Below are 26,830 nucleotides of genomic sequence, written 5' to 3'. Positions count from 1 at the left end.
TACCTCAGCCCTGTTTCCTGTCCTGACAACTGGAGCCAGTGTTTCTAGATTAACTTGATGTTTCGTTCCTGTTCTCAGCTCACACTGGGAGCCTTAATTCCTGCTGTGTATGCTGCCAAGGGTGCCACTGTGATCCTCCTCTGCTTTATTTTCACAGATCTATATTCATAAAATGCCATCTGTATTGGAGAACAGTCATCTAATTAGCTGGCTCTAGGCTCCAGATAATTCTGACATGGATTAGCTACTTTCCATGATATAACCCCCAGCATCATCTTCTGTCACCTTACCACCCCAGGCTTGCCTTATCTTGTTCAGCTAAATCTAGGTACCTATATGTGTACCCTGAGCCCTGAATCTTTTCATTAAACTGTCTTCAAATGTTGATTTTCTTTCCTCAGGAGACTTCATTACAAACACCTAACCCTAGTATTCTGGTAATCCTGATGGTGATATACTAAATGTAAAAGATCAGATTGACTCTCTGTCTCTTAAGAGTTTTGTTTCTATGAATCAGCACCCCAGTATCTCACAACTTACGTAAGGATGACTTGATAAAACTGTTCCTGAAAATACAAAGCTCAAGACTAGGGATTTTATGGTGGCTCCAGGAGGTGCAGAAATTGCATCAAGCCCACCCAGCAACATTGTGTCATTCATTCACTCATTCATTCATTCATTCATTTCTATTGAGAACCTCACTGTAGTAGGCATTATGTTCAATTCTAGGAATACAGAAAGGAAAAAGATATAGGCTATGTGATTTCATTAAGTGTATCTATATATATTCAAATGGTACATGCATTTCTAACTTTTTTAGTGGATATTTCTGTAAAAACAGTACATTTATAGAAATTCAAAGTAGCCCAAAAGGTCAGGAACACACTCTTTGCATTAAAACTTCTGGGCACCATAGAAATAGGAATAAAGTTCTACCACCAGCTTTTTTTCTTTTCCCTCATTTCTTCCTCCCTCACTTCATTTCTTCCTTCTTAGTAAAAGATCTTTCATTATCACAACTCATTATATATCCATATACATATACACATATATATACACACACACATATACATGTATATACACACATATATATTTTTCTATATATTCGCATAGTAGCACCTTTTCATTGAAAATATTTTGATGTGATAACTATGGTGTCCAACCGTGAGAAATAATGTGGAATAATGAGTGGCAATGTCAAGGTCAGGAATTAGAAGACCTCTAATTCTTGTTTTATCTGCCCTATTTGAAGCAAGTTCAGCAAATCACTTAATGTCTCTGGGTTTGACTAGACAATCTCAACAGAGTCCTGTTCACATTTTTAACTTTGTAATTTCCATCAACTATTTTTCAAATGGCACATTAGAAATATTTGAGACTGTTTTGATGACATCTTAGGTATAGGCTCAGAGAATGAAACAAGTTACTCTTTAGGTGCATAAGCTGTATTCAGTTGTAGTAGGATGTATTAGTTTTTTATACCCAATTTTATTTAGTATGAGTATTGATTGAGAGCATTACTCATTGAAAATATGCAGTTGATTCTTTGGCTTATTATAAGTGATAGTTGGTTTTTGTTTTCAGAGATCCAAGCCTCCTAAAGGCCAAGGAGCTGAGCACCATCTAGAAAGAATCCGACGCAGCCATCAGAAGCATAATGCTATTTTGGCTTCCATTAAGTCAAGTGAGCGGGATCGCTTGAAAGCTGAGTGGGACCAGCACAATGACTGCAAGTTTTTGGACAGCCTTGTGCGAGCAAGAATCAAGGATGCTGTGCAAGGGTTTATCATTAACATTGAAGAAAGACGAAATAAGTAAGGCTCACAAACCTGGGACACAAACCGTGAAATATTCCTAAAACCACAATTTGAGATTGACCAGTCAAAAATCAAATTTAGGAAGGATCATGGCTGAGATATTTATATTAAATCCGTAGCTATTGCTGGTTAATATTTTTAATATTTTTACTTGTGATAGCCTGTATTTTGATGAAAAACAATATATTGTTTCATATTTCATTATTTTGATTGAAACCTGTTCATTTTACTCTTTTGTTAAAAATATATATTTCGTATCTTATTTGTATGTGATCAAATAAAATATGGTGCAGTTGGTTGGGCTTAGTGAGTCATGCCTATAATCCTACCACTTTGGGAGGCTGAGGTGGGAGGATTGTTTGAGCCCAGGAGTTTGAGACCAGCCTGGGCAACACAGTGAGACCCCATCTCTACAAAAAATAAAAAAACAGCTGGGCATAGGGGCACCTGCCTGTAGTCCCAGCTGTTCAGGAGGCTGAGGTGGGAGGATCACCTGAGCCCAGGATGTCAAGGCTGCAGTGAGCCATGATCACACTGCACTCCAGCCTGGGTGACAGAGCGAGATCCTGTCTCAAAAAAAAAAAAAACAAAAACAAAAAACAAACCAACCAGTCTTATTCTGTGGAAGACTGCAGTGATCTTTCTCTTCTTACAAATTAGACCTATAATTCTGAAATTGAATATAACAATGATGCATGTAGCATGACAGTTTTCTTTTTTTTTTTTTTTTGGCTTTTTGTTTCAGGCTACGTGAGCTTTTAGCATTAGAAGAAAATGAGTATTTTACAGAAATGCAATTGAAGAAAGAAACCATTGAGGAGAAAAAAGATAGGATGAGAGAGAAAACTAAATTACTAAAAGAGAAGAATGAAAAAGAGAGGCAGGATTTTGTGGCTGAAAAGCTAGACCAGCAATTCAGGTAATGAAATCAGAAAACACACAAACAGAATCCAAAGTTGGTACATTAAAATAGATTTAAGAATGCTAATTTAAAGTAAATTAGTCTTAAGAGGATATACAGAGTAGTAGTAACTTTAAGTCTTGGCAATATATTACATATCATTGAATAATACAGTGTGTGCTTGAGAACTATGTTCTAATGTTCTGTGCTTGCTTCTCAATTAGAATGGAAGTAACAAAGGAGATTATGTTACTGAACTTTAGGTATTAACCTCACCCTTGCTGTTGGCAGGAAGTTCTTCAAAAGCCCCTGTGCCAAGGAATCTTTGGTAAAGTTGGGCTTTCCCCCTGCTGCTATAGTCTCTACCTGTGCTGCATGTGTGCTTCGGTTCCCTGGGGGGTTTTTCGGTTGTCATTTTTTGAGACAGGGTCTTGCTCTGTCATCCAGGCTGAAGTGCAGTGGCGTGATCATGACTACAACCTCCACCTCCTGAGCCCAAAGTGATCCTCCCACCTCAGCCTCTTAAGTAGCTGAGACTATAGGCACGCGCCACTGTGCCCAGCTAATTTTTTTGTATTTTTTGTAGAGACGGGGGTTTCGTCATGTTGCGCAGGGTGGTTTTGAACTCTTGGACTCAAGTGATCCACTCACCTCAGCTACCCAAAGTATTAGGATTACAGGCATGAGCCACTGTGCCCGGCCCTCTCTACTCTCTTCTTTATTGTCTGTTTCCTTGCCTGGTATTCTGATCACTGGGGTCTGATCACCTGGACTTATAAGGCACTTCCTGACCCAGACCCATGGTGACCCTCGGTTTTCAGACCCCTGGTCTTTACTGTACTCAATCTACTCAATCTGGTCCTGTGGTTGCCTCCGTATCCCTTTTCATTGTGGTTTTCCATCGTAGGATACTCTGAGTCTGTGCCCTGATAGACTACCCACTACTGTGCACTTACACAGAGGGAAGATTTGTATGGGAGTACCCAAGAGTGATCCTCTGAGATGATCTATAGTGTTATATAATCAGAAGCTTGGCAGATGCTTTTAGTTTCACAAACCAAGACATTCCTTACCTCTAAAGCAAAAATATACTAAAAAGTCTCCCTCCCTAGAGCTACAGCTCTTAGAGCAAGAGCTATTATATATTTATAATGTTATTATAATTCCTCAGTTATATTTTCAGTGCTTCTGATACTTCTAAGAGTGTAAACATTAAGAATTGCTGTTATTTGGCTGGGCACAGTGGCTCACACCTATAATCCCAGCACTTTGATCACTTGAGGCCAGGAGTTTGAGACCAGCCTGGGCAACATAGTGGGACCTTATTTCCACAAAAAATAAAAAAATTGGCCGGGCGCAGTGGCTCATGTCTGTAATCCCAGCACTTTGGGAGGCTGAGGTGGGTGTATTACCTGAGGTCAGGAGTTCAAGACTGGTCTGGCCAACATGGTGAAACCCAACTCTACTAAAAATACAAAAATTAGCCGGGCATGGTGGCACACGCCTGTAATTATTCACTATAGTCCTCCTGTTGTGCTGTCAAATAGTAGGTCTTATTCATTCATTCTTTTTTTTTTTTTTGGTACCCATTAACTGTCCCCACCTCCACCCCCAACCCCCCACTATCCTTCCCAGCCTCTGGTAACCATCCTTCTCTATCTCCATGAGTTCAATTGTTTTGATTTTTAGATCCCACAAACTAGTGAGAACATGTAATGTTTGTCTTTCTGTGCCTGGCTTATTTCACTTAACATAATGACCTCCAGTTCCATCCATGGTGTTATAAATGACTGGATTTCATTCTTTGTTATAGCTGAATAGTACTCCACTGTGCATGTGTACCACATTTTCTTTATCCATTCATCTGTTGATGGACACTTAGGTTGCTTCCAAATCTTAGCTGTTGTAAACAGCACTACAACAAACATAGGAGTTTAGCTATCTCTTCAATATACTGATTTCCTTTCTTTTGGGCCTATACCCAGCAGTGGGATTGCTGGATCTTATGGTAGCTCTATTTTTAGTTTTTTGAGGAACCTCCAAACTGTTCTCCATAGTGGTTCTATTACATTCCCACAAACAGTGTACAAGGGTTCCCTTTTCTCCACATCCTCACCAGGATTTGTTATTGCCTGTCTTTTAGATATAAGCAATTTTAACTGGGGTGAAATGATATCTCACTGTAGTTTTGATCTGCATTTCTCTGATGATCTGTGATGTTGGGCACCTTTTCATATGCCTGTTTGCCATTTGTGTGTGTTCTTTTGAGAAATGTCTGTTGAAATCTTTTGTCCATTTTTTGATTGGAATATTGGATTTTTTTCTTATGGAGTTGTTTGAGCTCCTTATATATTCTGGTTATTAATCTCTTTTCAGAGGGATAGTTTGCAAATATTTTCTCCCATTCTGTGGGTTGTCTCTTCACTTTGTTGATTGTATCTTTTGCTGTGCAGAAGCTGTTTAACTTGATATGATCCCATTTGTCCATTTTTGCTTTGGTTGCCCGTGCTTATAGGGTATTGCTCAAGAAATCTTTGCCCAGTCCAATGTCCTAGAGATTTTTCCCCAATGTTTCTTGTAGTAGTTTCATAGTTTGAGGTCTTAGATTTAAGTCTTGGATCTATTTTGGTTTGATTTTTGTATATGATGAAAGATAGGGTCTATTTTCATTCTTTTGCATATGGATATCCAGTTTTCCCAGCATCATATATTGAAGAGACTGTCTTTTCCCCAGTGCATGTTCTTGGCTCCTTTGTCAAAAACGAGTTCACTGTAAGTGTGTAGATTTGTTTCTGGGTTCTCTATTCTTTTTCATTGGTTTATGTGTCTGTTTTTATGCCAGTACCATGCTGTTTGAGGTACTATAGCTCTGTAGTATAATTCGAAGTTAGGTAATGTGATTCCTCCAGATTTGTTATTTTTGCTTAGAATAGCTTTGGCTATTCTGAATCTTTTGTGGTTCCATACAAATTTTAGGATTGTTTTTTCTTTTCTTTTCTTATTTTCTTTTATTTCATTTTATTTTGAGACAGGGTCTCACTCAGTTGTCCAGCCTGGAGTGTATGTTGCCCAAGCTGGAATGCAGTTACAGGATCTCAGCTCCCTGCAACCTCTGCCTCCCAGGTTAGGTTCAAGCAGTTCTCCTGCCTCAGCCTCCCAAGTAGTTGGGACCACAGGTGTGTACCGCCACCCTCAGCTAATTTTTGTATTTTTAATAGAGACGGGGTTTCCCTATGTTGCCCAGGCTGGTGTCGAACTCCTAGTCTCAAGTGATCCACCCACCTTGGCCTCCCAAAGTTCTGGGATTACAGGCATGAGCAACTGTTTTTTCTATTTCTGTGAAGAATGTTATTGGTATTTTGATAGGGATTGCATTTTGTCTGTAGATTGCTTTGGGTAGTATAGATGTTTTAATAATATTGATTCTTCCAATCCAAGAACATGGAATATGTTTCAATTTTTTGATGTCCTCTTCAATTTCTTTCATCAGTGTTTTATGGTTTTCATTGTAGAGATCTTTCACTTCTTTGGTTAATTCCTAGGTAATTTTATTTGTGGCTATTGTAAATGGGATTACTTTTTAAATTTCTTTTTCATGTTGTTCAGTGTAAGCATATAGAAATGCTATTGGTTTTTGTATGTTGATTTTGTATCCTTCAACTTTACTGAATTTGTTTCGCAGTTCTAAGACTTTTCTCGTGGAGTCTAGATTTTTCCAAATATAAGATCGTGTCATCTGCAAACAAGGATAATTTGACTTCTTACTTTGAAATTTGGATGCCCATTATATCTTTCTCTTGTCTGATTGCTCTAGCTAGGACTTCCAGTGCTATGTTGAATAATAGTAGTGATGGTGCATTTTGCCCCTTTTTTCAGATACATCTCTCAGTGCAGTGATGATCACATGAATGACCCATGGAATGGCCCTAAATCATCAATTTCATCTGTCTTTTAATTTTAGAGTAACTGGCTAAAGTTTTTGTATTCAGAAGGGATTTTTACAGTCCAAAATATTACCTGGAAGTGTTTAAAACATAGCCATTAGCATTCATTCATTCAGTAAGTATTTTTGGGCTCCTACTTCATGCCGGGCTCTGTGAGAGTGAGTGTCACTTAGGTTGTTAGGTCATCTAGTATGAGTGGGGCAAGGTGTGTATCATGTTAAGCCAGATTCAGGAATGGATGATCCAAAAATACCTGAGTTTAAATCTGGTGGAATACAGAAGGAATACAAGAGTTCATTTTTCATAGCACTCAAAATTTGAGTAGACCAGAAATCCAAAGGTCAACAGATGTGAAAAAGCAGCAAAATGACATCTGTGGAGGGATCAAGACATGGTGCAGAGAAAAGCTTCTTCCATCTGCTCTTTCTGTCATGAATTCGCTATTAATAATATGGACAGCCCTAAACCCTCAACCCTCCTACTAGAGGCCAAAAGGAGAAGTAAGCCATTGCAGTGAGTAGTAGATAAAAGTTGCAGATGCAGCTGCTAAAAGTAAATTCCCTCTCAAAAGGAGAGGGAATGGGAAGTTTCAGGGCTTGGGGAGCTGCTGAAGGAGGGCAGTGAAGAAACCCGGAGTAGTAACGCACAGGGCCAGAAGCGACTTGCCATCCTCGTTGGCTTGTAGATGGATAACTGAGTTCTACAGGTAGGGATTTGTCTAGGTCTTAAGCTTGAGGTAACCAAAAGAGGATTAGACTTGGATTTTCAAGCCTGTGTAAAGCATGCACTCATACCCTGTCCTCAGTGGGATTTGGACATCTTTGCTACTGGTTGCTGGGGGGAAAAGATGCTGTGGGTGGAAAATGGTATATTAGCCAAGTGACTCTCAATGGATCATTCATATATTTTCTACTCCCTAGTAAATTTATCTTAACATATTAAGAAAACAAAATGGTTCGTAAGTGGTTGTGCTTTTAAAATTTATGGATTTAGCAACATTTTATGGATTTCACTTGTATGACTGAGTTTTTGCTAGTTAGATGAATTGTTAAAAATCTTAAAGAAACAAATGTATCCTATAGTAATATAATTTGAAAACAAATTGTTTTTAGTGTTTTGAATGCAGCACTGCCAACTCCTCAGCATAGATCCTCAGACATACTTTTGAGTAAGGATGCGTTATTAGACCCTATTACTGAAAATATAGTTGAGGCTTTAATATGTATATTAATATAAAGCAGAATGAAAAATTTCCTGTTCTTTTTCTTGTGCTTTTTTTTGTATTCCATTGTATAAACATACCACAATTTATTTCTTCTCCTGGTGACAGTCATTTCAGTTATTTTCAGTTTGGGACTCTTATGAATAAAGCTACGATGAATAGACATGTCCTTTGATGGCATATGCATTCATTTATCTTTGATATATTCAGTGGCATTCATAGAATATTTGATGCCTGGAGTAGATCATTTTTAGTGATCCCTATCTTCTATACAGCAAAATTATTTTCAGCAATAATAATGAAATGAAATGGATAATAATGACAAGAAAAAATTACCAGTGGTTTTGTTTTGTTTTCAATTTTTAATTTTAAATAATTATATGTTTACAGAAAGTGCACAGATAGTACAGAGATCCCATTTACCCTTCACCTAGTTTCCCTCAATGGTTATATCTTACATAATTGTAATACAATATTAAGACAAGGAAACTGACAGTCATGCAAGGTGTGTGTATAGTTCTGTGCCATTTTATCACCTGTAGACTGTGTAACCACCCTACAATCAAGATACAGAACTATTCCATCACTGCAAAAATCTCCTTCATGTTACTCTTCTAGAGTCATGCCCACTACTCTCACCCCCATCATTCCTAACCCTGGCAACAACTAATCTCTATCCCCATAATTTCATCATTTTAAGAATGTTATATAAATGGAATCACACAATCTGTGATCTTTAGAGATTGGCCTTTTTCACTCAACATAATGCCTTTGAGGTCCATCCAAGTTGTTGGAGGTATTGTTAGTTTGTCTTTTTTATTGCTGAGTAGTATTCCATTGCATGAGTGTACCTCAGTTTGGTTAAACCGTTCACTTACTGAAGGACATTTTGGTTGTTTCTAGTTTTGCTCTATTATAAGTAAATCTGACAGGAATGTTTGTGTACAGGTTTTTGTGTGAGCATATGTTTTTGTTTATTGAGGATAATTATCATATACTATTGCTGGATCATATGCAAATTTGTTTTGTTTTGTTTGAGACAGAGTTTCACTCTTGTTGCCCAGGCTGGAATGAAATGGCATGATCTCGGCTCACTGCAGCCTCTGCCTCCTGGGTTCAAGTGATTCTCCTACCTCAGTTTCCCGAGTAGCTTGGATTACAGGCATGCACCAACCAAGCCCGGCTAATTTTTTGTATTTTTAGTAGAGATGCGGTTTCTCCATGTTGGTCAGGCTGGTCTTGAACTCCCGTCCTTAGGTGATCCGTCCACCTTGGCCTCCCAAAGTGCTGAGATTACAGGCGTGAGCCACCACTCCCAGCCATAAATGTAATTTTTTCTTTTTTAATAAACACTAAACTATTTCCTAGAGTAGCTGTACCATTTTATAGTCCCACCAGCAGTATATGAGAGATCCAGTTTTTCCACATCCTGGTCCTTTTGGTAGTGGCGTTATTGTTTTGTTTTGTTGTGTTTTTATTTTTAGCTGTTCTAATAGGCGTGCTGTGATATCTCATCATGGGCTTAATTGGCATTTACCTAATGGCTGGTGATGTTGAGCAACTTTTTATGTGCTTATTTTCCATCTGTACATTTTCTTTGGTGAAATGTCTCTTTATATCTTTTGCCCATTTCTAATTAGATTTTTAGAATTTAGCTTGTTTTAGCTGCTAAGTTTTTGCCTTTTTTTTTTAGCTGTTAAATTTTGAGGATTCTTTATGTATTCTAGACAGTACTTCTTTGTCCGATACGTGGTTTTTTTCCTAGACTATAGCTTATCTTTTTTTTTAAATGGTTTTTTCTTTTCTTTCCCCAGACATTCAGCAGTCTTGTCTTATTTATCCTATTAAAAGGATCTTTTACAGAGCAAAAGCTTTTAATATTAATGAAATCGAATTTGTCAATATTTCTTTCATGGATTGTGCTTTTGGTACATTATGAAATTTCTTTTTAAATGCCCTGTAATTATACATGGTTAATGATTAGACCCCAGATTAAGGTAGGCATTTCGAGGGTTTGTTTTGGGGTGTTTTTATTAACGAATACCCTAGGATGTTTGGTCAGAATGCCTGTGGGTCAGAGGTAGTCTTGCCTCTGTCAGTTGCTGGCAGAGGTGATGCAATGAAACACCAAAGAATCCAAACTCCAGGGCCACACTGCCAGCTCTTCAGTCTCAGTTCTACCACATATGAAATGGACAAACTTAGGTAAGATGCTTAACTGCTGTGTGCTTCCATTTCCTCATCTGTAAACCAAGGACAATAAAAATAATAAAAATAAATTTGCAGTAATGTTCATTGCCATATTGATTATTATGAAGATTACAAGAGTTCATATGTGTTAAAGTGCTTAGAATAGTGTCTGGCAGATAATAAGCACTTAGTAACTTTTGCTAATAATATTCCTACTACTGGCTATGTGACTTGGGAAGACACTTAGGCTCCCTGAGTCTCTGTTGCTTTAACTCTAAGATGGGGATGATACCTGCTACCTGTAAACTATAAAGCACTCACAAACATAAAGTTTTCCTCTTATCAATGATTATTATCATTAGAATAAATAGATATTCTGTCTATCATGTAATTTATTTTTTTAGAAACAGGGTCTTACGGCTGGGCGCAGTGGCTCACGCCTGTAATCCCAGCACTTTGGGAGGCCGAGGCGGGTGGATCACAAGGTCAGGAGATCAAGACCATCCTGGGTAACACGGTGAAACCCCGTCTCCACTAAAAATACAAAAAATTCTCCGGGCGTGGTGGTGGGTGCCTGTGGTCCCAGCTACTCCGGAAGCTGAAGCAGGGGAATGGCATGAGCCCGGGAGGCAGAGCTTGCAGTGAGCCGAGATCGTGCCACTGCACTCCAGCCTGGGCGACAGAGCGAGACTCCGTCTCAAAAAAAAAAAAAGAAACAGGGTCTTACTGACCTAGAGTGCAGGTTAGAATGCATTGGTATGGTCCTAGCTCACTGCAGCCTCAAACTCCTGAGTTCAAGTGGTCTTCTTGCCTCAGTCTCCCAAGTAGCTAGGACAACAGGCATGTGCCAGCATGCCTAGCTAATTTTTAAAAAATTTTTGTAGAGACAAGGTCTCACTGTGTTTCCCAGGCTAGTCTTAGTCTCCAGCAATCCTCCTGCCTTGGCCTCCCAAAGTGTTGGGATTACAGATATGAGTCACCATGCCTGGCCAGATATCCTATCTAGCTATAGTGAGCATCTCAGCCTGGTGTAGTGGCTCATGCCTGTAAGCCCAGCATTTTGGAAGGCTGAGGCAGGAGGATCACTTCAGACTAGGAGTTTGAGACCAGCCCTGGCAACATAGCAAGACCCTGTCTCTACAAAAATAAAAATTTTTTAATTAGCCAGACTCGGTGACATGTGCTTATAGTCTCAGCTACTTGGGAGGCTAAGGTGGGAGGATCACTTGAGGCCAGGAGTTCAAGGATGCAGTGAGCCATGATCACGCCACTGCATTCCAGCCTGGGCGACAGAGTGAGACCTTGTCTCTTAAAAAAAAAGTGAGCAGCTGGGTATGGTGGCTCACGCCTCTAATCCCAGCACTTTGGGAGGCTGAGGTGGGCGGATCACAAGATCAGGAGATCGAGACCATCCTGGCTAACACGGTGAAACCCTGTCTCTACAAAAAATACAAAAAAATTAGCCGGGCGTGGTGGTGGGCACCTGTAGTCCCAGCTACTCAGAAGGCTGAGGCAGGAGAATGGCATGAACCCGAGAGGCAGAGCTTACAGTGAGCTGAGATGGTGCCACCGCATGCCAGCCTGGGCAACAGAGCGAGACTGTCTCAAAAAAAAAAAAAAAAAAAGTAAGCAACCCTAAATTAGGGGTTCTCAAAGTCAAGTGAATAGGTCAGTCATTGGGGTTAACAGGTTGAGTTTTTGATCTGAGATCACACAGGAAATGGAGTCAGGGCTGCCTTTGCTTTACTCAAGTTTCCATAGTCAGGCTGTGCCATCCTGGTGCTTGCCCTCCCTGCTGCTCCCTCTTGTTTCCTGTGCTCCGATGGCCTGCATCCAGGTCTCTGATTTTTCTTCCTTCATTGTGTGATTGTACAGATGTGTGCCTCAATAGAGCAGTGCCTCACGAAAGGCTGGGTTTTGTCTTTTTAAAATTTTCCTTTCAGGGAACGCTGTGAGGAGCTCCGTGTTGAATTGTTTTGTATCCATCAGAAGAAGGTGTGTGAGGAGCGGAAAGCACAGATTGCATTTAATGAGGAGCTGAGCAGGCAAAAGCTGGTGGAAGAGCAGATGTTCTCCAAACTCTGGGAGGAAGACCGATTAGCCAAGGAAAAGCGAGAAGCCCAAGAGGCGAGGAGACAGAAAGAGCTGATGGAGAACACACGCCTGGGGCTGAATGCCCAGATCACCAGCATCAAGGCACAAAGGCAGGCGACACAGCTGCTGAAGGAAGAGGAGGCGCGCCTTGTGGTGGGCCTTTAAAATGCTTGTTAGAGGGTGATCAACGCCTTGGGTGTAGTACAGTTTGCAGGCCTGTTACAGTACAGTTTTTCTGATGGCCTGGGCTAGTTCATAGGCACATTTCCATTTTTGGACTCTTAGTGCTGTTTAATAATGTATCTAAATGTGTGGTGCAGAGTTCATAGAAGGGTCAAGTGTGGAAGGCCAACACACCCACAGGTGGAGAATGGTGGTGGATGATGGGTACTGGGATTAAAAGTGGTTTCTCTTTATACTTTTCTGTTTTTAACTCTACAACTATTTATTACATTATAATCACACATGCCCAGGCAATTTTCACAGTTTTATTGCTGACTCAGCTACGAAAAGGCAGGTTTTCTTTCTTACAGCCTCTCTAAATCCAGGTGTGTGTATTTCCAGAAATCCTTTATTCCCATCTCCGAAGTCAAATGCACTAACTTGTCTTGTCCAACTGTACTGATGCATTATCTTTATTATGATTCTACCTTAGGAAAGTAACAACGCACAGATTAAACATGAGAATGAACAGGATATGCTAAAGAAACAGAAGGCAAAGCAGGAAACTAGGACCATTTTGCAAAAAGCCCTACAAGAGAGGATAGAACATATTCAGCAGGAATACAGAGACGAACAGGACTTGAACATGAAGCTCGTGCAAAGGGCCCTTCAAGACTTACAGGAAGAGGCAGATAAAAAGAAACAAAAAAGAGTAAGACATTTTTTTGGTGCCTGCTACCCGCTGGAAGGGATTCCTTACTGAGTTCTCAGTCTTGTGGAAGATGGCTTCAAATATATAGCAGTGCTACTCTGAGTGTGGTCCACAAGCCAACAGCATCAGCACCATCTGGGAAAATGTTAGAAACAGAAATTCCCAGGCTCCAGAATCAGGATCTCCCAATCAAAATCATGACAGGGGCAGGAAATCTGTGTTTCAGCACAGTCCCCCAGGTGATTCTGATGCTAACTAAAGTTTGAGAACTCCTGGAATTTGAGGAAGACATTACTCAGAAAGTGACATTTGAGTTGGACCTTAAAGGATATGTAAAGTTTTTTCAGGCAAAAAGAGAAGGGAAAGGCATTCAGTATTGAGTTAACTACCTATACGTTTGGATTTTGGATTGAACTTTTAAGAGTGTTTTGTTTCTCCCACAAGTGCTTTTTCTTGTTTTTACCTGGTTCTTAGTGTGCATGTACTTTGTTTTTTAATTAAACTTCTCTCTCTCTCTCTTTTTTTTTTTTTTTTTTTGAGACAGGGGTCTCACGCTGTAACCCAGGCTGGAGTGCAGTGGCATAATCATGGCTCACTGTAGCCTCGCCCTCCTGGGCTCAAGCAATCCTCCCACCTCAGCCTCCCGAGTAGCTGGGACTACAGACATCCACCACCTAGCCTGGCTAATTTATGTATTTTTTGTAGAGACAGGGTTTTGCCAAGTTGCCCAGCCTGGTCTGGAGTGGGCTCAAGTGATCCTCCCACCTCAGCCTCCTAAAGTGCTGGGATTACAGGTGTGAACTACTGTGCCTGGATAAACTTTTCATTTTGATATGATTGTAGATTCACATGCAGTTTTAAGAAATAATACAGAGAGATTCCTTGTACCCTTTACTCTGGTTCCCTCAATGGTAATATCTTGCAAAACTATAGTACCATGCCAGTCAGGAGGTTGACATTGATATAATCAAGATACTGAACATCTCATCATCACCAGGATCTCTCATATTGCCCTTTTATAGACAAACCTACTTCCCTCTTGCCCCACCCCCTTCTTAACCCTGTTCTTCATTTCTATAATTTTATTATTTTGGGAATGTTATATTAGTAGAATCAATATAGTGTGTAATCTTTTCAGATAGCCTTTTTCACTTAGCATAACCCTCAGGAGATTTGTCCAACTTTTTGGATCTATCAATAGTTGTTTCTTTTTATTTTTTTTTAATTTTTTTTTTTTGAGACAGTCTTGCCCTGTCACTCAGGCTGGAGTGCAGTGGTGTGGTCTCAGCTCCCTGCAGCCTCAACTTCCCAGGCTCAACTGATACTTCAGCCTCAACCTCCTGAGTAGTTGGGATTACAGGCGCAAGCCACCATGCCCAGCTAGTTTTCTTATTTTTTGTAGAGATGGGGTCTCACTATGCTGCCCAGGCTGGTCTTGAACTCCTGGGCTCAAGTAATCCTCCTGCCTCGGCCTCCCAAAGTGTTGTGTTTACAGGCATGAGCCACTGCACCCAGCCTTCTTTTTATTCTTTTTTTTTTTTTTTTTTTTGAGATAGAATTTTGCTCTTGTTGCCCAGGCTGGAGTGCAGTGGCGTGATCTCGGCTCACTGCAACCTCCGCCTCATGGGTTCAAGCGCTTTTCCTGTCTCAGCCTCCCGAGTAGCTGGGATTACAGGCAGGTGCCACTGCATCTGGCTAATTTTTGTGTTTTTAGTAGAGACAGGGTTTTGCCATGTTGGCCAGGCTGGTCTCAAACTCCTGACCTCAGGTAATCAACCCGCCTTGGCCTCCCAATTTATTCTTGAGTAGTGTTCATGGTATAGATTTACCACAGTTTGTTTAGCCATTCACCTGTTGAAGGACATTTGAGTTGTTTCCAGGTTATGGCTATTATGAGTAAAGCTGCTATAATCATTTGAGTATAGGTTTTTCTGTGAACCCATTCTCACTTTTTTTTTTTTTAAGGCGGAGTCTTGCTCTGTCACCCAGGCTGGAGTGCAGTGGCATGGTCTCGGCTCACTGTAACCTCCACCTCCCAGGTTCAAGTGATTCTCCTGCCACAGCCCCCCGAGTAGCTAGGATTACAGGTGTGTGCCACCATGCCTGGCTAATTTTTTCTATTTTTAGTAGAGATGGGATATCACCATGTTGGCCAGGCTGGTCTCAAACTCCCAACCTCAAGTGACCCACCCACCTTAGCCTCCCAAAGTGCTTGGATTACAGGCATGAGCCACCACACCTGGCACAAATCATCATTTCTATGAGATAAATGCCTAGAAGAGCAATTTCTATGTCATATAGTAATTGCATGTTTAGTTTTTTAAAGAAACTGCTAAACTGTTTTTCAGAGTAGCCATACCATGTTACATTCCTACCAGCAATACATGAGCAATCCAGTTTCTCCACATCCTCACCAGCATTTGGTGCTATCACTATTGTTCACTTTTAACCATTCTGATAGATGTGTAGTAACATCTCATTGTGGTTTAATTTACATTTCCCTAATGGCTAATGATTTTGAACAACTTTTTATGAGCCTGTTTTCCATCTGTATGTCTTCTTCAATGAAATGTCTCTTCATGTCTTTTGCCCATTTTCTGTTTTTTTTTTTTTAATTTTTGTTGAGCCAGTATCTCACTCTGTCACTTAGGCTGGAGTACAGTGGCATGATCATAGCTCACTGCAGCCTCCAACTCCTGGTTTTTGTCCATTATCTAATTGACTTGCTTATTTGATTTCTTTTTCCTGTTGAGTTTTTTGTTCACATTTAAATCATTTTATTTTATTTTTTTAACAGCTTCAAGAGAGAATTCACATAACATACAGTTCCCCAGTTTAAACCATACAATTCAGTGGATTTTACTGTTTTCACAGATATGTGCAGCTGTCATCACATTTTATTTTAGAACATTTTCACTTTCCTGCTATCCCTTCTTCCCCACCTCCTGCCTCCAGTCCTAAGCAGCCACTTATCAACTTTGTGCCTCTATAGATTTCCCCATTCTGGACTTTGATATGAATGGAATCACATGTTATGTGACCTGTTGACTGTCTTCTTTCACTTAGCATAATGTTTTCAAGATTTATCCACATTGTAGCATGAATCACTATTTTATTTGTTTATGTGGCTGAATGATATTCCATTGTATGGATATGCCACATTTTGTTTATGCGTTATGTCAGTTGATGGACATTTGGGTTATTTCCACTTTTTGGCTATCATGAATAATGCTACTATGAACATTCATGTACACATTTTTGTGTGGACATATGTTTTTATTTTTCTTTGGGGCATGTATCTAGAAGTAGTACTACTGGGCCATATAGTAACTCTGTGTTGAAGTTTTGAGGAACTGCCAAACTGTTTTCCAAAGTGGCTGAACCACTTTACATTCCCACCAGCAGTGTATGAGGGTTTTGATTTATCCACATGCTCACCAACACTTGTTATTGTCTGTATTTTTTATTTTACCCATCCTAATGCATCTGAATTGGTATCTCATTATGGTTTTTATTTGTATTTCCCTAGTGACTAATGATATTGAGCCTTTTTTCCTGTGCTTATGGTCATTTGTAGATCTTCCTTGGAGAAGTCTATTTGAAGGCTATTCTCTATTCTTAGAGAAGTCTATTCAAGTCCTTTGCCCATATTTTAGTTGGGTTATTGGTCCTTTTATTATTGAATTGTAAGAGTTCTTTTTTTTTTTTTTTTTTAAATCTCACTCTTGTCACCCAGGCTGGAGTGCAATGGTGCAATCTCATCTCACTGCAACCTCCACCTCCCAGGTTCAAGCGATTCTCCTGCCTCAGCCTTCTGAGTTGCTGGGATTGCAGGCGCCTGCCACCACGCCTGGCTAATTTTTTTGTATTTTTAGTAGGGACGGGGTTTCACCATGTTGGCCAGGCTGGTCTTGAACTCCTGACCTTAGGCGATCCACCCACCTCAGCCTCCCAAAGTGCTGGGATTACAGGCGTGAGCCACCACGCCTGGCCAAGAGTTCTTTATATTTTCTAGATTCAAGTCTCTTACCAGATAAATGACTTGCAATTATTTTCTTTCATTCTATAGGTTGTCTTTTTACTTTTTTGATGATGTCCTTTGAATCACAAAAGTTTTAAATTTTGACAAAGTTCAATTTAGCTATATTTTCTTTTGTTGCTTATGCTTTAGGGGTCCTATCTAAAAAATGGTTACCTACTCTAGGTTCACAAAGATGTACTTCTTTGTTTTCTTGTTAGAGTGTTATAATTTTAGCTTTTACATTTAGGCTTTTGATCTATTTTAAGTTTTGTATATGTCATGAGATAAGGATCCTAATTCATTATTCCTCATGTGGATATCCAGTTATTCCAGCATCACTTGTTGAAATAATTCTCTAATTGTTCCCCTATTGAATTGTCTTATCACCCTTGTCAAAAATCAATTACAGTAAAGTGAAGGTTTATTTCTGGACACTCAGTTCTATTCCATCAATCTATATCTCTATCCTTAGTCCAGTATAACAAATCTATATGTCTTGATTACCATAGCTTTGTAGTAAGTTTGAAATCAGAAAATGTAAATCCTGGCCAGGTGCAGTGGCTCATGCCTGTAATCCCAGCACTTTGGGAGGCTGAGGCAGGAGGATCACCTGAGGTCAGGACTTTGAGACCAGCCTGAACAACATGGTGAAACCCCGTCTCTACCAAAAATACAAAAATTAGCCAGGCATGGTGGCCCATGCCTGTAATCCCAGCTACTTGGGAGGCTGAGGCAGGAGAATCGCTTGATCCGGGAGGCGGAGGTTGCAGTGAGCTGAGATCGTGTCATTGCACTCCAGCCCGAGCAACAAGAGTGAAACTCCACCATTGCACTCCAACCTGGATAACCAGAGTGAAACTTCATCTCAAAAAAAAAAAAAAGAGAGAGAGAAAATGTAAATCCTCAAACTTTGTTCTTTTTAAAATTGTTTTGGCTATTCTGGCTCCCTTGCATGTCCATGTATCTGGAAGTTACATGGATCAGCTTGTCAATTCCTGCAAAGAAGCCAGTTGAGATTTTGGTAAAGATTGTGTTGAACCTGTAGGTCAATTTGGGAAGTGCTGTCATTTTCACAGTATTGTTTTCTGATTCATGAACTTAAGCTGTCTTTCCATTTATTTAGGTCTACTTTAATTTCTTTCAATAATGTTTCTTAGTTTTCAGAGTATACATTTTAACACTTACTTTGTTAAATTTATTCCTAAGTATAAGATTTCTATTTGGAAATAAAATTTTTAATTTTATTTTAGATTGATGCTGTCAAATAGGAATACAGGGAGTTTTGTATATTGGTCTTGTATCCTGCAACATTGCTAAACTCGTTTATTAGTTTTAATAGTTTTTTTTTTTTTTTTTTTTTTTGAGATAGAGTCTCGTTCTGTCACCCAGGCTCGAGTGCAGTGGCATGTTCTTGGCTCACTGCAACCTCTGCCTCCCAGGTTCAAGTGATCTTCCTGCCTCAGCCTCCTAAGTAGCTGGGACTACAGTCTTGTGCCACCACACCCAGCTAAATTTTTTGTATTTTTAGTAGAGACGGGGTTTTACCATGTTGGCCAGGCTGGTTTCCAACTCCTGACCTCAAGTGATCTGCCCACCTCAGCCTCCGAAAGTGCTGGGATTACAGGCATGAGCCACCATGCCTGGCCAAGTTTCAATAGATTTTTAGTGGATTATTAGTTCACTCTTCTTTTTGGTGCTCAGATTGCCTGATTCTAGATCATGAGAGTCCCTTCAAGTGGGCTGTCATGCTCTTTTGATACTGTCCACCAACAGACTTGGATAGTTTTCTTGATTCTGACACAATAAGATGTCCCAGGTTCATCCTGTTCAGTTTCTGCTCCAGTCTTATAATGATTATTTTCCCAAGGATTGTTGGTTCTTTTTCGTGGGAAATGGTATTTGTCTGTTTTCACACTGCTTTAAAGAACTATCTGATATTGGGTAACTTATTTAAAAAAGAAGATGTAATTGACTCACAGTTTCACATGGCTGGGGAAGGCTCAGGAAACTTAAAATCACAGTGGAAGGGGAAGCAAGGCACATCTTACTTGGCGACAGGAGGGAGGGAATGAAGAAAGCCACACTTTTAACCATCAGATCTCATGGGAACTCACTATCATGAGAACAGCATGGGGGAAACTACCCCCATGACCCAATCACCTCCCACCAGGTCCCTCCCCTCACACATGGGGATTACAATTCAAGATATGATTTGGATGGGGACACAGAGCCAAACCATATCAGGTGTTTAATAATATCTACAACCTTGGTATTGGATGAACTCACTGCTATTGGATAGTTACTGCAACATGGCAGTAGCCAACTAAAAATGCCTGCACTAAATAAACAGCAGGTCTCAACTTTAGCTGCACATTACTATCACCTGGGGGAACGTAAAAGATATCCATTATATAGGAATTTATGGGGGTGGGACTCAGCCCTCGATTTTTTTTGTTTTTGTTTTTGTTTTTTGAAACGGAGTCTCACTCTGTCGCCCAGGCTGGAGGGCAGTGGCACGATCTCGGCTCACTGCAAGCTCCGCCTCCTGGGATCACGCCATTCTCCTGCCTCAGCCTCCCGAGTAGCTGGGACTACAGGTGCCTGCCACCACGTCTGGCTAATGTTTTTGTATTTTTAGTAGAGATGGGGTTTCACCATGTTAGCCAGGATGGTCTCAATTTCCTGACCTCGTGATCCACCTGCCTCAGCCTCCCAAAGTGCTGGGATTACAGGCTTGAGCCACTGCGCCCAGCCAGATGTCAATACTTTGTAAAGCTCCCCAGGTGACTCCAAAGTGTAGCTAAGATTGAGAATTGCTGTAATAAAGCACAAAATGACTACCAGCCAGAGAGACAGTGCTATAATAGTAGAAATAACTTATTTTGTTGATCAGATTAAGATTTCATATACATAAATTAAAGTAAATGAAAATAAAGCTGTATCATTGAAAACTATTTGGCAACTACTTTGAGAAATACTTTGGGAAAGTGTTTGAATTAACTTATTCAAACATTTATTATCAAATATTTTAAACAAATACAAAGAATTGCACAATGAGTCCCCACGTGTCCATCACCTCACTTTAACAACCATCAACTAATGGCCATTCTTGTCTCTTCTATATCCCTACCCATTTCCCCCGCTACTCTTGAGTATTTTGGAATAAACTCCAGACATACATCTGTAAATGTTTCAGTACATAGTTCTAAAAGATTGGGATTGGAGCTTTTAAAGATTTTTTAAAAATGTATCCTTACTATCGTATCACACCAAAAAATTTTAACAATATGAATTTTTATGTTACATAGGAAGATATGATAAGAGAACAGAAGATATACCATAAATATTTGGCACAGAGACGTGAGGAAGAAAAAGCTCAGGAGAAAGAATTTGACAGAATATTAGAGGAAGACAAGGCAAAGAAGTTGGCTGAGAAGGACAAGGAGCTGAGACTTGAAAAGGAGGCAAGGAGACAGCTTGTGGATGAGGTCATGTGTACAAGAAAACTTCAAGTTCAAGAAAAGTGTAAGGAACTGAATTACAGTTATATTATAGCTTGCCCTTAATTCAATTTAAGTAACAACCAAAATACTAACAACCATAATACTTATTATGTAAAACACCATGAGGGATGCAAAAAGGATGAAGGCAAGAGGCCTGTTTTTGCAAATCTTATCTAATTGGATATATATGAAGAGACCGGCAGATTCCAATCAGTCACAGGGGAGAAGTTCTTAAGGTTAAAGGAACAGTACGTCATTTGAATACTGTATGTCTTGGTGATTAGAATGAAGAGTGAGAAGGTGGGGCACAGACATACAGCTCCCCTTTGTCCTTTGTATCTGTCCCTCTTTTCTTTTGAAAGTTATCTCCATACAGTTTCGGGAAGTCAGGGACCCTGAATGGAGGGACCGGCTGAAGCCACGGCAGAAGAACATAAATTGTGAAGATTTCATGGACATTTATTAGTTCTCAAAATTAATACTTTTATAATTTCTTATGCCTGTCTTACTTTAATCTCTTAATCCTGTCATCTTCATAAGCTGAGGATGTATGTCACCTCAGGACCCTGTGATGATTGCGTTAACTGTACAAATTGTTTGTAAAACGTGTGTTTGAACAATATGAAATCAATGCACCCTGAAAAAGAACAGAATAACAGCGATTTTCAGGGAACAAGGAAAGATAACCATAAGGTCTGACTGCCTGCGGGGTTGGGCAGAATAGAGCCATATTTTTCTTCTTGCAGAAAGCGAGTAGGAGAAATATTGCTGAATTCTTTTCCCAGCAAGGAATAGCCCTGGGGAAGGAAGGCATTCCTGGGGGTAGGTCTATAGACAGCTGCTCTGGGAGTGTCTGTCTTACGCGGTTGAGATAAGGACTGAAATATGCCCTGGTCTCCTGCAGTACCCTCAGGCTTACTAAGATTGGGAAATTCCAGCCTGGTGAAATCTAGTCAGACCGGTCCTCTGCTCTCGAACCCTGTTTCCTATTAAGATGTTTATCAAGACAGTGTGTGCACAGTGGGACACAGACCCTTATCAGTAATTCTAATTTTGCCTTCACCTTGTGATCTTTATGGCCCTTTGAAGCATGTGATCCTTATGACCTACTCCCTGTTCGTACACCCCCTCCCCTTTCAAAAATCCCTAAAAAAAACTTGCTGGTTTTGTGGCTTGAGGTCGCCATCATGGTCCTGCCAATAAGTGATGACATCCCAGAGGCCCAGCTATAAAATTTCTCTCTTTGTACTCTTTCTCTTTATTTCTCAGACCGGCCGACACTTAGGGAAAATAGAAAGGACCTACGTTGAAATATTCGGGGCTGGTTCCCCCACTGCTATACCTTTGTTTATGTAGTTGTCTCTGCCTATGATGCTCTTGATCGTGAGAAATCTAGATATCCTTCAATGCCAGCTCAATTGACTCATGCCTTGAGTGGCCCCCTGTGTTCTCCCATTTAAAATAAATCCTCTTTCCAGGGCACTGTGGCTTGCTCACATCTCAGATGACCAACTGGCCAGGAGGGTCTTTATTTGGAGACCATACTCAAAGTTTGGAGAATCTTTCCCCTTTTTAATACTTACATTCAATCCACATCGGTTACTAGGTGTTTCTTTCATAAAGGGAGTTTAAGCTATTCTTGTAAGGGTAAGCTTTGTTTTAAGGTTTCTGAAAGTTACATCTGTGCTGAGATGACCTTTGTCTCTTGGAAATCCCTGGCCTAGGCTGCATCATACTGCTAAGTGATACATAGTGTCAGCCCTGCGAGATGCTTAAGTTAACTTTATGGCTACCATTAATCTTATAGCCACATTATGTCTCTTATTATTATACTACAGTATGCCACTATGTTCCCTCAGCTTCAAGCAGTGCTTGGTCACAGAAGGATGTTTGTTGAGAGGGTGAATTTCCACCTCCAGATTTCTGCCATTTCCATGTCCAGCCCAATGGACCAGAGCGGCAATAAACACATTTCTTGTTAGGGTACCATTGGATTTCGCACCAGTGGTCTTTGCAAGAGGAAGCTCATCCTGGTCCCATTCATTAATTCTTCACTCCAGGAATTATAATAGCAGTAGAAAATTGTTAAGCCAATATTAGATGGAACTTTTAGAAACTGCGTAGAAAGTTTATATGCTGAAAAGATTTTTATATTCATCAGTGATGTTAGAAATAGACAATCAGTGCCATGAGGAAAAGTCAGCACAGAGAGAGATGATCTCTCAGCAAGACCATCTTTACTTTCTGCAGAAAGGGTGCTCAGTCACAGATCGAACAATAGCGAGAGCACATCTGGGCAAGGGAGGGGAAGAAGTTCTTATTCCTGACTCACGTGGCCCCTGCTGCTGTGTCATTCCGCTATTGGCTAGGATTGGACTGCACAGGCTAAACTAATTCTGATTGGCTAATTTAAAGAGAGTGATGGGGTGAGTGGTTTGGCAGGAAAAATGGTTATGGAATGAGTCAGGGTGGAGAATGAGGGCAGAGCAGGTAATTGGAATGAGTCAGGGTGGAGCAGGTAATCAGAATGAGTTAGGGTGGAGCAGGTAATCTGAATGAATCAGGGTGGGGCAGGTGATCAGAATGAGTCAGGGTGGGGCAGGTGATCAGAGTGAGTCAGGGTGGAGCAGGTAATCTGAATGAGTCAGGGTGGGGCAGGTAATTTGAATGAGTCAGGGTGGGGCAGGTGATCTGAATGAGTCAGGGTGGAGCAGTTGATCAAAAAAGGTCACTTTATGAGGAAGTTAAGTTTAAAAGTAGAAGGCAAAGAATTGAACATACTGAAATATTGATTCTTTGAAGATAAATTTAGAACTCATATCTAACAAGTGATAAATGTTATAGAAAATATTGAAAAAACATGGAAAATTTATTGAGACCATTTATAAACAAGGAAACAAAATCAACCATAATTCTACCACCCAGGAATAGCTACTATTCACAGCTTTGTGTATTTTCTTCTAGTATTTTTACTACATATATAATTTTCTTTCACAAATTAGAATCATGTAGTATATACTGTTTTATGGTCTATATTTTTCACTTATCAAAAATATTTTTAAGTCTTTTTTTGTCAATTATAAGATTTGTAATGACTGCCTACAAATCTGTTATAAAAACGGACCGTAACTTATTTTACTTAAACACAGCAATGACCCTTTATATTGTTTCTAATCTTTTTACTGTTATTTTAGAATACCAGATTACCGTCTCCATACATAGTTATTTTTGGATTGTATCTGGTTGTTTAAGATGAATTTCTGAAATAGACTGTGGTACCAAAGATATATACATTTCAGATGTATATTAGCCAGTTGTATTTATTATTTTGTAAACTCTGTTTCCTTTGTCTTTTTTTTCTATTGGGATGCTTAAATATTTTTAACTTACAAGAGCTTTATTTATTTATTTATTTATTGAGACGGAGTCTCACTCTGTCGCCCAGGCTGGAATGCAGTGGCACGATCTAGGCACTTGTGCCTCAGCCTCCTGAGCAGCTCAGATTACAGGCACGCACCACCATGCCCAGCTAATTTTTGTACTTTTAGTAGAGACGGGGTTTCACCATTTTGGCCGGGCTGGTCTCGAACTCCTGACCTCAGGTGACCCACCTGCCTCAGCCTCCCAAAATGCTGGGATTACCGGCATGAGGCATTGTGCCCAGCCAAGAGCTTTATATATTTAAATAATATTTATTTTATAATAAATATATAATAAATAATAAATTATTTATAATAAACTCTTATTAATATGAATGGCAATGAACTGTTTGTCTTCAAGGAGAGAAAAGTAGGAAGTATTTTAACATTAGTAATCTGGTATGAAAAAGGGTAATTATAGATTTTCAATGAAAAATGATTAACAGAAAATCTGTAGATTGTAGCATATATGAGCCTAAACCCAATTTATTTCTCAATTGAGATGTGTACTTCTACTTTATCAATCTAAGATCCAGCCTTGATTCTAAGCTCTGCCTTTCTGAAGACAATATGACTCTGGTGCCCAGAAACATGTTGGCAAGTCTTGTCTGAAAGTCATTTGACATATAATTACTTTTGCTTTTCTTAGTGCAACGAGAAGCTAAAGAACAGGAAGAACGTGCTATGGAACAGAAACACATAAATGAAAGTCTTAAAGAACTTAACTGTGAAGAGAAGGAGAATTTTGCAAGGTATGATTTTGTTTTCTGTATCATCATTTGCTACCTAAAAAATGGATTTTTGGCTAGCCATGGTGGCTCACACCTGTAATCCCAGTACTTTGGGAGGCTGAGGAAGGAGGATTGCTTGAAGCCAGGAGTTTGAGATTAGCCTGGGCAGTATAGCAAGATCTCATCTCTACAAAAAAATAAAAATAAAAACTAGCCAGATATGGTGACATAGACCTGTAGTCCTAGCTACTTGGGAGCTGAAGTGGAAGATCACTTGAGTACAGGAGTTAAACACTGCAGCTATGATTGTGCCACTACACTCCAACCTGGGCAACAGGCAAGATCTGTCTCAAAAAAACAAAAACTAAAACAGATTTTCAACATAAAGACCATGTGCCATAATTCATGCATTATTGACATTATTTTACATTAGTATTACACTTGTCCTTCTAGACGCTCAAAGCAGTTTACAAAATTTCATGTAAAAGTAGGCACCAACTGTCTTGGTAAAATTAAATTCCATTGCCATTATGTATATTATGATTATACACATAAGTTATTAGGCTGGATGAATATCTTTAAAAATAAAATAAATTTGAAACACTTAAAAAAATAGGCACCAACCTTACATCCTAATAAAATAGCAAGAAGATTTTTTTTCCTCCATGAAACAAATCCTGAAAAGCAGGCTGGCCTAATCAGCTAGATTAGTAGAATGGCTTATAGGGACAGGAGTCCATACAAATGTCCCTAGGAGGACGTGTTTAGCCTTACTGCACTAGAAAACTCTGGATGCTTTGGGAAATACCACTGCTTTCCTCTGACAGGCCTTAGGCTGGGATTGGTTAGTGTCCTTCTGATCACCACAACCAGGCTCAGGTGGGGGAAACAGGCAGCTACCTCCCTGCAGCTTTTCTTACACCATCGCAGTCTCTTCCCACTGGTGGCCATGATACCTAAATCAGGCAGCCAGTGTAGTGGAGGAAGAGGACCCGGCTTCTCTGATTACTGGTCACCCTCCCTGTTCCTGGGGCCTGTCCTTTGACTTACTCACACTTGGTGCATAGAAATTAGCTCTTCTCTCTCTAGAAAGAGTATGGTTAATGTGCCTGATCTTATTCTCACTTTGGGGTCATAAACAACAACATCTGGCCTACCGTTCTGAATTCCTGCTACTGCCTCTGCTGTGGAAATCTTTCCTTCTCATATGTATATATGTGTGTGTGAGTGTATGTGTGTGTGTGTGTGTGTATATATGTGTGTGCATGTATATATATATATATATTTGTTTTTTTTTGAGATGGAGTCTTGCTCTGTCACCTAGGCTGGAGTGCGGTGGTGTAATCTCGGCTTACTGCAATCTCCGACTCCCGGATTCAAGCAATTCTCTGCCTCAGCCTCTCGAATACCTAGGATTACAGGCATGCACCACCATGCCTGGCTAATTTTTATTATTTTTAGTAGAGACAGGGTTTCACCACCTTGGCCAGGCTGGCCTTGAACTCCTGACCTCGTGATCCACCCACCTCGGACTCCCAAACTGCTGGGATTACAGGCGTGAGCCACTGCGCCTGGCCTCTTTCTCATTTTTAAAAAGTCTTCTGTTGGAGATTTGTGAGGACTCAATAAATATCACATCTCTTCCCTGCTAAACTTCTGAATTGGTGGGGAGATAAGGAAAAAATTATGGGCAGAGGTATTACAGTTACCTATTGCTACATAACAAAACACCCTGAAATGTGTGGTTTAAAGCAATTTATGATTATCTCTTATGATTCTGTGGGTCAACACGGCTCACCTAGGTAGTTCTTGCTCGGAACATCTCATGTCGTTGAAGTCAGATCCACGTGACTGAGGCTATATATTCATCTGAAGGCTCAACCTAGGACACCTACTCATATAGCTGGCAGTGTATGCTGACTGTAGTCAGGGATCTCAGTTATCAACTAGGAGTTTTAGTTGTCACCTGGAACCCCTATGTGTGGGCTCTCCATGTGATTTGGATTTCTCACAGTATGGTGGCTTGTTTTGAGAGGGAGAGTTCCAATAGCAAGTATTCCAAGAGCTAGGAAGAAGCAGCTGCCAGGCCAGTTAAGAGCTACACCTGGGACTGG

At 40.1% G+C, this 26,830-nt stretch overlaps 1 protein-coding gene across 2 annotated transcripts in view; it reads left to right on the top strand.

The window, feature by feature from the left end:
* Positions 1–26,830, top strand: part of CFAP53 (cilia and flagella associated protein 53) — a 38,889-nt gene that overhangs the window by 2,831 nt on the left and 9,228 nt on the right. For both annotated transcript variants that reach the window (XM_004059420.5, XM_019013936.4), the window contains exons 2-7: positions 1,585–1,814; positions 2,563–2,736; positions 12,018–12,321; positions 12,824–13,042; positions 20,372–20,588; positions 24,635–24,737. In XM_004059420.5, coding sequence (XP_004059468.3) covers positions 1,585–1,814; positions 2,563–2,736; positions 12,018–12,321; positions 12,824–13,042; positions 20,372–20,588; positions 24,635–24,737 — 1,247 coding nt within the window. The remainder of the gene's footprint in view (positions 1–1,584; positions 1,815–2,562; positions 2,737–12,017; positions 12,322–12,823; positions 13,043–20,371; positions 20,589–24,634; positions 24,738–26,830) is intronic.

This window comes from Gorilla gorilla, chromosome 17 (assembly GCF_029281585.2).
Source record: "Gorilla gorilla gorilla isolate KB3781 chromosome 17, NHGRI_mGorGor1-v2.1_pri, whole genome shotgun sequence".
In the NCBI taxonomy this organism is placed as follows: Eukaryota; Metazoa; Chordata; class Mammalia; order Primates; family Hominidae; genus Gorilla; species Gorilla gorilla.
Note: the sequence above shows the minus strand (reverse complement) of the source record. Positions and strands in the feature narration are given on the sequence as shown.